Source organism: Entelurus aequoreus, linkage group LG03, assembly GCF_033978785.1.
Source record: "Entelurus aequoreus isolate RoL-2023_Sb linkage group LG03, RoL_Eaeq_v1.1, whole genome shotgun sequence".
NCBI lineage: Eukaryota > Metazoa > Chordata > Actinopteri > Syngnathiformes > Syngnathidae > Entelurus > Entelurus aequoreus.
The window spans coordinates 38,506,260-38,519,347 of NC_084733.1; the positions used below are offsets into that span (position 1 = coordinate 38,506,260).

The window sequence follows — 13,088 nt, forward strand, 5'->3', positions numbered from 1 at the left end:
ACACACACACACACACACACACACACACACACACACACACACACACACACACACACACACAAACACACAAGCCATTTCACTGACACAACAGGTACACTATTAAATTCTAAAATCTGTATGTGTGTTTACATCCAGGTTGCTGTATGCTGGTTACCGTCTGCTAGGGGTGAACAGTGTGACCAGTCAGGGCTGGCAGCTCCACACCCAACAAGTATGTCTGCTTGATCCCATCACAGGAGCACTGAGGACTGTCACTGTTCCCTTCCATCTGGCCCTCAGGTAGTCCTACAAACTAGTTTCATTTACACACATTGATCAGTGCTTTATTTTGTAGTTATTTAAGGGTCGCCAGATTTATTATTTTCTAAATTATTACTACAGAGAAGTAACAAAAATAAGTCTAAACTCAATTGTAGCAATCACATGTTTATTACATTGAAATACATTTGGATTGATGTTAATGACATATGGCCATCTTCATTACAGTGACAAGAAAAGTGAAGGAGCTAAAGATATGCATTTATTGAAGAGACTAACAACAATACTTAGGAGCAGTGATTTGGAAACTGGTAAGACACAACAGCATCCATTGAGACCGTAAGACTCACTTCGCTGATTTCGGTCTTTGACAAACATTACTATTTGTTATTTTCTTTTCTTGTCAGATATTTTGGAAAATGAAGCCAAAAACGTGCTGCTAGATATTAAGCACTCCTCCATGAAAAAAGAGGTATGATTGGTACTCCGGCTTCCTCCCACCTCCAAAGACATGCACCTGGGGATAGGTTGATTGGCAACACTAAATTGGCCCTAGTGTGTGAATGAAAGTGTGAATGTTGTCTGTCTATCTGTGTTGGCCCTGCGATGAGGTGGCGACTTGTCCAGGGTGTACCCCACCTTCCACCCGATTGCAGATGAGATAGGCTTCAGCACCCCCCGCGACCCCGAAAGGGATAAGCGGTAGAAGATGGATGGATGGATGGATGGATGGATGGATGGATGGATTCCAAATGAGAACATACACAGATACGGGAGTCATGTTTCTAAGTCTAGTCTGACTTCTAGGCTTTGGAGTCTCTGCTGTCTAGTAAGAACATCCCAGTCTTGTGTCTCACAAACATCATGCGCTCCTTGCTCAGCGCTCTGCAACAGGAAGGTGAAACAACTCTTCTAAAGGGCAGTGTTATTTCAGCAGAGTACATTATGTTTTGATTTGGGTATTTTTTTGTATACAACATTTTTGTGTACCAGACCCTGAACAAGTGGATCCATTGTTACAACAGCTATGCTCCTCCCAGCTGAAACTGCTTCAGCTCTACACCGATATCCAGCATGCTCACATTGCTGCAGTTGCTGAGTGCTGCCAACCTGTAAGGAAACACACAAGCACAATGACACAAATGTTCTTCTTGAGGAAGTATAATAACTACTCGGGGTGTCCTGATCCTGATATCAATATCAGATATCTGTCCCATAGCAGCAAAAAAACAAGTATCAAATTACATCTGCTTACATCTAAAATTCTCCGAGGCAGAACAGCGTTAGAAAGCGTCCAGTAACAAACTTTTTCGCATAATTCAACTTACTGGGTTATGAGCAAAACACCACAGCAGCAACAGCAAGCTAAATTGTCAAAGCACGCACACACTTAAGTGTCTCTTTGGTGCTCTCAAAAATGTCAACGATTGCTCCAATCATTAAAAAAAAGTTAAAAAGTAAAATTATTTTTACCTGGCTGTCCGCGAATGGCAGACCACGTGCCGTCGCAAAGTCCCGTCACGAGGCAAAGAAGGGAGCGCAGGCATAAAGAGGATGGCGCGGGGAGGAGTGGAAGTGTGGTTGGGTTCCCTCTCCTCTTTAAGTTCAAGTCCTTCTTTCCAGGCTGGTTTGTTAACTTTATTGAACCCATATTGAATAAGCAAAATATACAAAACTTGGTGAATGGCAAAAAAAAAACCACACACATGCTGAAGCACTGAGAAGTGGCCTCAATGAATTTTCTGCGTAAACAGGATGTGACGTAGGGGGCTTCGTCTCCCAAAATGGCCGAAGTGATGTCATCAAAAGGGCAGCGCCCCAAGGCTACCAGCGCACACAAAATTAATAAATGTCTAAAGCGTGTCTAAAGTTACGCTTGCAAGATGTAGCTATTGGGGGCCACTGTTGTAGCCTTCAAAGCCCTCTAAAACAACTTCAAAACTATCCATCAACCTCTTATATACAAAACCAAAAACCAGTGAAATTGGCACGTTGTGTAAATCATAAATGAAAACAGTATACAATGATTGACATATCATTTTCAACCTATATTCAATTGAATAGACTGCAAAGACAAGATACTTTCAAACTGGAAAACTTTATTTTTTGCAAATATTAGCTCATTTGGAATTTGATGCCTGCAACATGTTTCAAAAAAGCACGGAGAAAGTTGAGGAATGCTCATCAAACACTTATTTGGAACTTCCCACTGGTGAACAGGCTAATTGGGAACAGGTGGGTGCCATGCTTGTGTATAAAAGCAGCTTTCATGAAATGCTCAGTCATTCACAAACAAGGATGGGGTGAGGGTCACCACTTTGTGAACAAATGTATGAGCAAATTGTTGAACAGTTTAAGAACAACATTTCTCAATGAGCTATTGCAAGAAATTTAGGGATTTCACTATCTACGGTCCGTAATATCATCAAAAGGTTCAGAAGATCTGGAGAAATCACTGCATGTAAGCAGCAAGGCTGAAAACCAACATTGAATGCCCGTGACCTTCGATCTTTCAGGCGGTACTGCATCAAAAAGGGACATCAGTGTGTAAAGGATATCACCACATGGGCTCAGGAACATTTCAGAAAACCACTGTCACTAAATACAGTTCATCGCTACATCTGTAAGAGCAAGTTAAAACTCTACTATGCAAAGCGAAAACCATTTATCAACAACACCCAGAAACGCCGCCGGCTTCGCTGGGCCCGAGCTCGTCTAAGATGGACTGATGCAATGTGTAAAAGGGTTCTGTGGTCTGACGAGTCCACATTTCAAATTGTTTTTGGAAACTGTAGATGTCCTGTCCTCCGGAACAAAGAGGATAAGAACCATCTGGTATAGGCGCAAAGTTCAAAAGCCAGCATCTATGATGGTATTGGGGTGCATTAGTGCCCAAGGCATGGGTAACTTAGACATCTGTGAAGGCACCAATAATGCTGAAAAGTACATACAGGTTTTGGAGCAACATATGTTGCCATCCAGGCAATGATATCATGGACGCCCCTGCTTATTTCAGCGAGACAATGTCAAGCCACGTGTTACAACAGCGTGACTTCATCGTAAAAGAGTGCGGGTACTAGACTGGCCTGCCTGTAGTCCAGACCTGTCTCCAATTGAAAATGTGTGGCGCAATATGAAGCCTAAAATACTACAACGGAGACCCCAGACTGTTGAACAACTTAAGCTGTATAGAGAATTCCACCTGAAAAGCTTAAAAAAATGGTCTCCTCAGTTCCCAAACGTTTACTGAGTGTTGTTAAAAGGAAAGGCCATGTAACACAGTGGTAAAAATGCTCCTGTGCCAACTTTTTTGCAATGTGTTGCTGCCATTAAATTCTAAGTTAATGATTATTTGCAAAAAAAAAATTAAGTTTCTCAGTTCGAACATTAAATATTTTGTCTTTGCAGTGTGTTCAATTGAATATAAGTTGAAAAAGATTTGCAAATCATTGTATTCTGTTTTTATTTACGAATTACACAACGTGCCAACTTCACTGGTTTTGGGTTTTGTACACAGTGCAATATGATGTAGTAACAGATACGTTCATAACAATACGTAATATGTTCAATATTTACCGTATTTTGGTCATTTTATGGAGTACCGGAATTTATTTCCTCAGCGCATTTATTTCTGTTCCCATAGCAACTCACTTCCAGCAACAAATGAGTGTGTTGTAATAATGGCAGACTTGGTACTAGACAACGAAGATGGCTATTTTTGGACAAATGAGGATTCACCACCTTATCTTTTTGAACCTGAATATACGGAAGAGCAACTACTGGTTAAAGAAGCTAAGCGAGCGCGAAGATAGGGTGCAATGTTGGAGCAGACGGAAGACAAAAGAGTCATGACCGACGTGATTTGACACTGCAAATGTGGATAGAACTTGGAGCCAAGCTATGGCGACATAAATGGCGTGCATACCCAAAATCAACTGGGAAAAAAAACGTTTCCGGCCAGCTTGACCAACCGAACAACTGTTATTACAACGACATACACTGTCAAGGTAGCTGTGTACAAATAATACTTTACAGATACTGTAGTATGATTGTTCATGTTTTTCAGTCAGTACAGATTATTGTCCTATCACATTGTGTTGTTTATTACACAATGTTAAAGCATTTCGGGTTCTGACGCAAAAGCTATCCTTTGGTCTTCTTGTTTCATAAGTATTTCGAACAATAGGCAAAAAAAATTTAAAAGTGTGGTTCTCTTTTAAAGACAACATAAGTCAATTTCAGATGGTTAATAATAATTAGGTTAGTAACTACCATTGTTCTCTGTTTGAGTCGTTTCACTTGATCATTCTAACATTCCACACTACAAAATAATAAAAGTACTTAATCTATGATTTGTGCTAATATCAATATCTAATATCAATATTTGTATCGGCCAATACTCTAGGCTATTAAGCTCCAATTTGAATTGTTTCTTTACCAGGTGGGCTCCCTTGACGGCATAGAGGGGGAATTGACCCGCGTGGGTCCTGTCTTACAACGCTACGCCAAGCTCACTTCGAGACCCAGCGTGTCCTTTGTCCAAGACGCACCAGACACACCCTTGTCTGCCCAGGCCTTCCTCTCCCAGATTGAATGCACAGAGGATGGACAGTTGAGGCTCATCCGCCGATCTGAAACCGAATGGATTCAGTTAGGTAGTTATTTCTCTTTGCATTGCCCTTTCAAATTTGACAATAACTCCCTATATTTTTTTTTTATTATTACTTTGTTTATTTATATTTATTTGGATCTCTAATAGCTTTCATAAACAAGGTTAATAATCCTGTTGGGGGTCGATAGTATAATTTCATTAATATGCAAATCAGCAGTTTTATGGTCAACAGGACTGAAGGAAAGATTGTGGGTTCACTTTAATGTGTTCTGTGTAGGGAGCTTTGTTTTCTGGGCTTGCCTGTGTGGTAAAAGCCTACCGCAAAACATTTGTGACAAACTGCAGCAGGCTAGCATCAGTCCGCAGCAGCTACTGGTAAGACAATACATCCAAATATATATATATATTTTTTTCTCATTGAGGTCTAAAAACAGTTTTTGTTCAGGGTTTGTTGCTGAGCGTGTGGCTGCAAAGAGAGAAGGAGGTTCTTCAGAACACAGAAGAGTGTGTTAAAAACCTTCACACACTACTAATCCTCATCAGCAACATGGGAGGTGTGTATTTTTGTCAGATTCATCAAACGCAAGCTAGCATTTGCCTGTCACATAGAGAAGTTAAAACTAGGGTTGTCCCGATACCACCAATATTTTGGGGCCGGTACCAAAAAGTATTTTGATACTTTTTGATACTTATTAAAATAAATTGGACCACAAAAAAAAAATTTTTTGGCTTCATTTTAACAAAAAATCCTACGATACGTTTAACATATGTTTTTTATTGGATTCAAAGAACAATTTTAGAATATTTAAATAAAAATTAAAAGGCATTAAACACATTTGGCTTTTCTTGTTGCACGCAAAGAAGAATTTATAATTTGATATATTACATATAGCCTGCCTTAATCTAGGATTAGGTTACAATATAATAGAAAGCCTAATTGACGTTTTGCTTCATGATTTATGGTTGCTACTCTTGGTCTGTGCTTTAAGAAACATAAAATCATTAGTAAATACTAAAAACAATACTGCGGCTAAAAGTTATTGTACACAGATAAGCCATGTAGCGGGCAAAACACACAATGTTAAAGATAAAACACAAATTGTAGGAATTTGTTACAAAATTCAGTCATTTCTCTTGCATTACTTTACGTTGCGTGGGCGGTTTGGACTCCGCTAATATTTGGCATCAAGCCAAACAGCTGTGTGCGTGTCTATGTATCAATATATATGTACACAACAGAGGAGGTTAATTGTTTAGCTAAGTTGAAGCAAAGGTGGTAATATTTTAATCATGCCACCTTTGGCGAGGCATGTTTTAAAGCAGCGCTTGCAGCGTGGCACTTCTGTGTTTAAAGCGTCATCTTTATCGATAGTTTTGAAGCCTAAATACCTTCATATTGCGCTTCACGCACCCTCTTTATTAACCTGTGGAATTGCCTTTATTTGCAATGTTTCCCTGTCCTTGTGGGTTTTTTTGCTGTGTGTGTACGCGCTGACACACTCAACATGCTCCTCCGTTCTGGACGTCACCGCCGCACAGCAGCATTCGGATGAAAAATAGTACTGTTTTGAATTCATTAGTACCGCGGTACTTTATTAGTACCGGTATACTATACAACCCTAGTTAAAACACACGTGGTCTTCGGCTTACGAACCTCTTCTAGTCCTAGACAGTGAGTTAGTGTAAGTTGGATCTTATACCTAGAACTACTGAGTCACTCACTGTACACAGAACACACAAAGGACATTAAAAATACAGTGATAAATATGCAATACAAGAACATAATGAAAGACTAATAACAAATTTCAGTTTGTAGGATTTTCTCCTCGTGACTGCGTAGGTTCTGCGTAGGTTCTCTCCAGGTACTCCGGCTTCCTCCCACTTCCAAAGACATGCAGCTGGGGATAGGTTGATTGGCAGCACTAAATTGGCCCTAGTGTGTGAAAGTGAGTGTGAATGTTGTCAGTCTATGTGTGGTGGATGAGGTGGCGACATGTCCAGGGTGTACCCCGTCTTCCGCCTGAGTGCAGCTAGGATAGGCTCCAGCCACCTGCGACCCCAAGAGGGACAAGCGGCAGAAAATGGATGGATGAAAGTATAGCTTTGTCTCAATGTCACACATTACATTCTTAAAGTGCTCCAAAACAAACTGGCATTCACAATAAAAGCCATAAATGTAATAATTCAATTTATCGGATGATAAATGAACTCGATAACCTTGTTGTCATCGATAAATTGTCTGTTTTCTTCATATCGTGCTTTTAAACAGGGTACAAAAGGGTTCTCTGTGCATCAGTCTCAGCACCTTAGCACTTTTATTCATTAGCAGAATTAATAAAATATATAATAATAATATACAATTATGAATATATATTTATATAAATATAAAATAAATGAACAGATTTAATTAGGGCAGCAGCTATTTATTATATTAGTAATCAAGTAATCTATTGATTAATGTGTTTGATTAATTGAGTAATCAATTAAAACACACTTTTTGGCCTTAATGTGACATTTAGGGAAAATATTTTAAATAAACAAGGATTTTTCTGCTGACCTTTATTTTTTTTTATAAATGCACATTACATTGAAATTGCACTTTTACCACGGTAGCATCTTTATATACAACCCCTGGAAAAAAATTATTGAGTCATCGGTCTTGGAGAATGTTTATTCAGTTGTTTAATTTTGTAGAAACAAATTAAGAAACAGGCATGACACAAAACTAGAGTCATTTGAAATGTCAACTTTATGGCTTTAAGAAACACTAAAAGAAATCATAAATGATAAATGATAAATGGGTTATACTTGTATAGCGCTTTTCTACCTTCAAGGTACTCAAAGCGCTTTGACAGTATTTCCACATTTACCCATTCACACACATTCACACACTGATGGCGGGAGCTGCCATGCAAGGCGCTAACCAGCAGCCATCAGAGGCAAAGGGTGAAGTGTCTTGCCCAAGGACACAACGGACGTGACTAGGAAGGTAGAAGGTGGGAATTGAACCCCGGTAACCAGCAACACTCCGATTGCTGGCACAGCCACTCTACCAACTTCGCCACGCAAGAAAATAAATGGTGGTAGTCAATCACAACTTCATTATTAGATCAAGCAGAGTCAAAAAAATTATGGAATTATGGAATCTGTGACCAAACTGTAAGAAATAACTTCTTACAGTTTGGTCACAAACGGTGACTCTAGTTTCCACCCATTTGTTCTTCATTTGTTTTGCCGTACATTTTCTGTTTTCCAGAAAAATTGCTTTACGTTTTCTGTCTTGACTCTTTGACGTTTTCCTTTGTCTAGCAGTATGTTTGCCTTTTACAACCTTCACATGTTGTTTGTACTTGTTCCACATTTTAGACACAGCAGACCGTGAACAATCAACATCTTTCGCAACATTGCGTGATGATTTACCGTTTTTAGATCATTTGTTTGAATTAATATATTTTATGTTGGAGCCATGATTCATGTCAATCCACCTGGTGCTATAGCTCTCCAGGGTGTGAATGCTCATTTTTAACTGCAGACTAACAAACACATTAAAGGCCTACTGAAATGAATTTTTTTAATTTAAACGGGAATAGCAGATCCATTCTGTGTGTCATACTTGATCATTTCGCGATATTGCCATATTTTTGCTGAAAGGATTTAGTAGAGAAAATCGACGATAAAGTTCGAAACTTTTGCTCGCTGATAAAAAAAAGCCTTGCCTGTACCGGAAGTAGCGTGACGTCACAGGAGCTAGTATTCCTCACAATTCCCCGTTGTTTACAATGGAGCGAGAGATTCGGAGCGACAAAGCGACGATTACCCCATTAATTTGAGCGAGGATGAAAGATTCGTAGATGAGGAACGTTACAGTGAAGGACTGGAGAGGCAGTGATGGACGTATCTTTTTTCGCTCTGACCGTAACTTAGGTACAAGCTGGCTCATTGGATTCCACACACTCTCCTTTTTCTATTGTGGATCACGGATTTGTATTTTAAACCACCTCGGATACTATATCCTCTTGAAAATGAGAGTCGAGAACGTGAAATGGACATTTAAAGTGACTTTTATCTCCACGACAATACATCGGTGACACACTTAGCTACTGAGCTAACGTGATAGCATCGTTCTCAAATGAAGATAGAAACAAAATAAATATACCCCTGACTGGAAGGATAGACAGAAGATCAACAATACTATTAAACCATGTACATGTAACTACACGGTTAAAAATTCTCAGCCTGGTAAGGCTTAACAATGCTGTTGCTAACGACGCTAAGGCTGATTTAACAACTTAGCAACCGGACCTCACAGAACTATGATAAAAACATTAGCGCTCCACCTACGCCAGCCAGCCCTCATCTTCCCATCAACAGCTGTGCTCACCTGCGTTCCAGCGATCGACGGCGCGACGAAGGACTTCATCCGTGGGTTTGGCGGCAAGCATCGGCTAGGCGTAGTAAGTAGTCCTTGTTGTGTTGCTGTAAGTATTGTACTTAGCCGCTAATACACCGATCGATCCCACCTACAACGTTCTTCTTTGCAGCCTCCATTGTTCATTAAACAAATTGCAAAAGATTCACCAACACAGATGTCCAGAATACTGTGGAATTTTGTCGAAGAAAACAAGAGGTTTCTGTATCGGGTTCCATGGGGTCCAACCACTTCCGTGGATTTTGTGACGTCACGCGCATAAATCATATCCAAAGGAGTTTTTCAACCGGAAGTGTGGCGGGAATTTTAAAATGTCATTTTATAAGTTAACCCGGCCGTATTGGCATGTGTTTCAATGTTAAGATTTCATCATTGATATATAAACTATCAGACTGCGTGGTCGGTAGTAGTGGGTTTCAGTAGGCCTTTAAATCTGATGCAGGTATTACCCCTGGAAATACAAATGTACAGGGTGATGCCATATTTTTTTTCCTCAGAATTGTGTGATTCCATAATTTTCTACTTTGCTTAATCTAAAAATTAAGCTGTTATTGACTTCTACAATTAATTTTCTTTATTCCTTTTAGTGTTTCTTAAAGCCAGAACGTTGCTGTTTGAAATGACTATAGTTGTGTCATTTGTTACCTGTTTTTTTCTACAAAATTAACTAACTGAATGAACATCCTTCAAGACAAGTCATCCCATATTGTATTGCTTATATCAAAAACAAAATAAAAATAAAATACAAAAACAATTTAAAAAACTCAGTGTAGCCAGATGAATATGGATCAGGTAATATATAATTCATACAATTAAGAATATTTGAAGTATTAAAGAACCAAACTCAACAAAAATATAAATAATGAAATAGGATAAATTGAGTGACAATGTATTTAACAATTTAACACAGACACATTCGAAAAGGTATTAATTGGAGGAGTAGTGTTTGATTTTTCGACAAACAACTCGTTAGCATTAACATACAAATTGTAAATGCTAATAAGTCCTCACATGCCAGTTTGTGTTTCAATAAAATACATGTTATGCAAGTATAGACTTTTACCTTGTTTCTGCTTGTTTGCTGCTCTTAAACATGTAGGATGTTTTATAGTAATGTGCTACATCAGTAATTTAGTGCTATCGTAAAATGCAGCTTTTTGACAATGGAAACATCTATCTTTTTCACTTTTAAATGATAGCAAAACCTTTAACCTTGTTATTATTTGTCGCTATCTCTTTTTAACGGCTTTCTGCTGTCCTCCAAGATCTTCCTGTAACAGCAGGGAATTAATGGCCACATTTATTGTCTTGAGTATTACTAATCTTAAATGAGGGTTAACCGCGACAGTCAAGCAGTTGAGAACGAATGATAATATTAGTGGCTGTTTATCCTCTCTCTGAGCTCTTAATTTTGTTCATTATCAGTTGTTTTTCTTTGGAGCACTGCACTTGGGGTACATAATTAAGTGTTTAGTAACTTTACTGTATTTTTACTAGGTGTAGCTGACGCACTCGAATCTATCGTATCCTTCTGCTATGCTGGCTCTAACAAGCAAGTTATTCAACAAATCTCTTGTTAGCAGACCACGATTACATATTTCTTTCATTTATTTAAGCACATTCTAATCCACAAAATGTCATAACCAGAACATCGAAACTGAGGACCACCTGTAATGACGTATCAGAGACAAAACAGTCTCGAGCCAGGATTTATTCCTGTTTTTCAAATTAAATCCATGTAAATCGCCGCTTCCGCACAGCATCACAGCTTACTCCCATCAGATCACGTGTTAGAACGACAGTTGTTATGAGAGGTGAAGTTTTAGGTATTCAATTTCAGGAAAATCCAAGTTATTGCTTTTCACTGTAACCAAAGACACAAGACTTCCACTCCCTCTTGCCTTCATTTCTACTCAGGTGCTATAGAGGGGTCATGGGACCCCCAGTCTGTCTCCCCCTGGTGGCAGCAGGCCCGCAATACATTGGTGCAGTCACACAACTCTGCAGCTGCTCTACTGGCTGCCTTCGTCGCTCATCGTGCTGCCAAAGCCAACATCACCAGCAGAGCAGACAGCAAGGTAAGAGTGTCCATCATCCATGCACTGGGAATTCGAAAAAGCAAGAGTTGTGTTAATAAGAAATTAATTTTGGACTCTGAGACCCTGTTTCTTTTTTTGCTTGCCCAATAGGGCATTACAGCATAGCGTGTATTAATAATGCTTTACAAAGTTTGACGTTATTTAGCAAATATGTGAAAGTATTGTTTTTGCTGTGTGTTGTATGACAGTTACAGTCCGACTGGGAAGCGGTGTCACTGGAGCTGGAGCACTGGTTGGTGTGTGTTCGTCAGTTGGAAGACGTTGTGGTGCTGCAGACGCTCCTCCTGCTGCCGACGGTTGGATCAGCAGGGGCCGCTGCAGCGCAGTGTTCAGTAAAAATGCTGATGGAGGGAGGCACAGGTAAATGTCTTTCTTTGATTTATCCATATTCTGCATGCTGTCTACTAATATTGGAACTCAATGATCACTTCAGGAGGCGTTACCGACAACGTCTCCAAGTGGGTGTTCAGGCACAACCTGGCCCCCAAACAGCTGAAGGCGATTCTTCACAAGGGAGAAGATAACAATGACAAAACAGAAGAGGGTGCAGGAGAAAGCGTAAAAGAGGTAGAGACAAGTCAAAAGGATGCCGACAGAACATCAGGTCAGGTTTAAACTGTCACACACTGGAGATGGATGTGTGCTACTTGTGATGTATGTATTTGTTTGTGTGCACTAAGGGCCTGACTTACTTAAGGTTTGCGTGTACAAAACAATTTGCAAACTTGATAGCACAAGCAAGGCTGATCTACTAAATGTGTGCAAAGTGGTCTATAAGTGAGCAGAATAAGGCGTGGAATCCATTTTGCGTCTGTCTTCATTAATATGCAAAATATATGCTAATCATCAAAATGCCCACGATATTGTGAGGAGAAGATGCAAATAGTATTATTTAGCACGCGCAATGTGATTTATAAACACTCATCACCATTTTCTGAGCACTATTTTGCGTTTTATTTAGCACCTGTGAGAATCAGACTGACAGTTCCACACACGGCTGCAGGATCAGTGCTCACGTAGCACAGACAGGCAAGAATCCTCCATCCTATGTGTGTGTGTCAACATTTTGGACGGTCAGAAATAAAAAATATTAGACATATCGTCTATTCAGCAACGTTATATAAAAACATTTTTAACTGGTAGAGGGCTTAAGGAGCTGATTAAAACAAATTCAGTTGATGCGCTTTAGTGTCTTTTAGTGTTTTTTTAATGACGTTTGTTTTTTCCACAGAATATATATTATTAAAATATTTCTTATATATAGAAAAACTTCTTAAAAGTATGCATTCTTGGCTTTTTGAGCGGAGTAATTGCAGACACTTAATCTAAAAATTCCACCTTCAACGTTAAAAATAAATGAATAAAAAGGGGTTTGATTGTAGATGCACTGCAGGACTGCATCTAAAATGCCCCAAAACAGTAGGAGATGTCTCCTGCTTGTTTGAAAACATAGCAAAACGCTGCAGCTAGGAGCATGATAACATGAATGTGCAGTAAATGAAAGTGCCTCCATGGTGATGCTCAATTGACACATGCAAAATTCTCATTTAAATAAGGCGGTCTGCGCCACTTTACAATTGCACACACAGTCTTAGTAAATCACACGCAACACAGCCACTAATGGTACACTCTTATTTTATAGACTTTAGATCTTTGTAAATCAGGCCCTAAATCTCTACTCATTAACCAC

General features: G+C 39.3%; 1 protein-coding gene across 1 annotated transcript in view; it reads left to right on the forward strand.

Annotated features, from left to right (window-relative positions):
- Nucleotides 1-13,088, forward strand: part of rab3gap2 (RAB3 GTPase activating protein subunit 2 (non-catalytic)) — a 43,762-nt gene that overhangs the window by 12,535 nt on the left and 18,139 nt on the right. Inside the window, exons 15-25 of the mRNA XM_062041783.1 lie at nucleotides 136-279; nucleotides 487-569; nucleotides 666-730; nucleotides 1,066-1,156; nucleotides 1,252-1,370; nucleotides 4,700-4,913; nucleotides 5,148-5,245; nucleotides 5,316-5,424; nucleotides 11,217-11,377; nucleotides 11,587-11,758; nucleotides 11,832-12,002. Coding sequence (XP_061897767.1) covers nucleotides 136-279; nucleotides 487-569; nucleotides 666-730; nucleotides 1,066-1,156; nucleotides 1,252-1,370; nucleotides 4,700-4,913; nucleotides 5,148-5,245; nucleotides 5,316-5,424; nucleotides 11,217-11,377; nucleotides 11,587-11,758; nucleotides 11,832-12,002 — 1,427 coding nt within the window. The remainder of the gene's footprint in view (nucleotides 1-135; nucleotides 280-486; nucleotides 570-665; nucleotides 731-1,065; nucleotides 1,157-1,251; nucleotides 1,371-4,699; nucleotides 4,914-5,147; nucleotides 5,246-5,315; nucleotides 5,425-11,216; nucleotides 11,378-11,586; nucleotides 11,759-11,831; nucleotides 12,003-13,088) is intronic.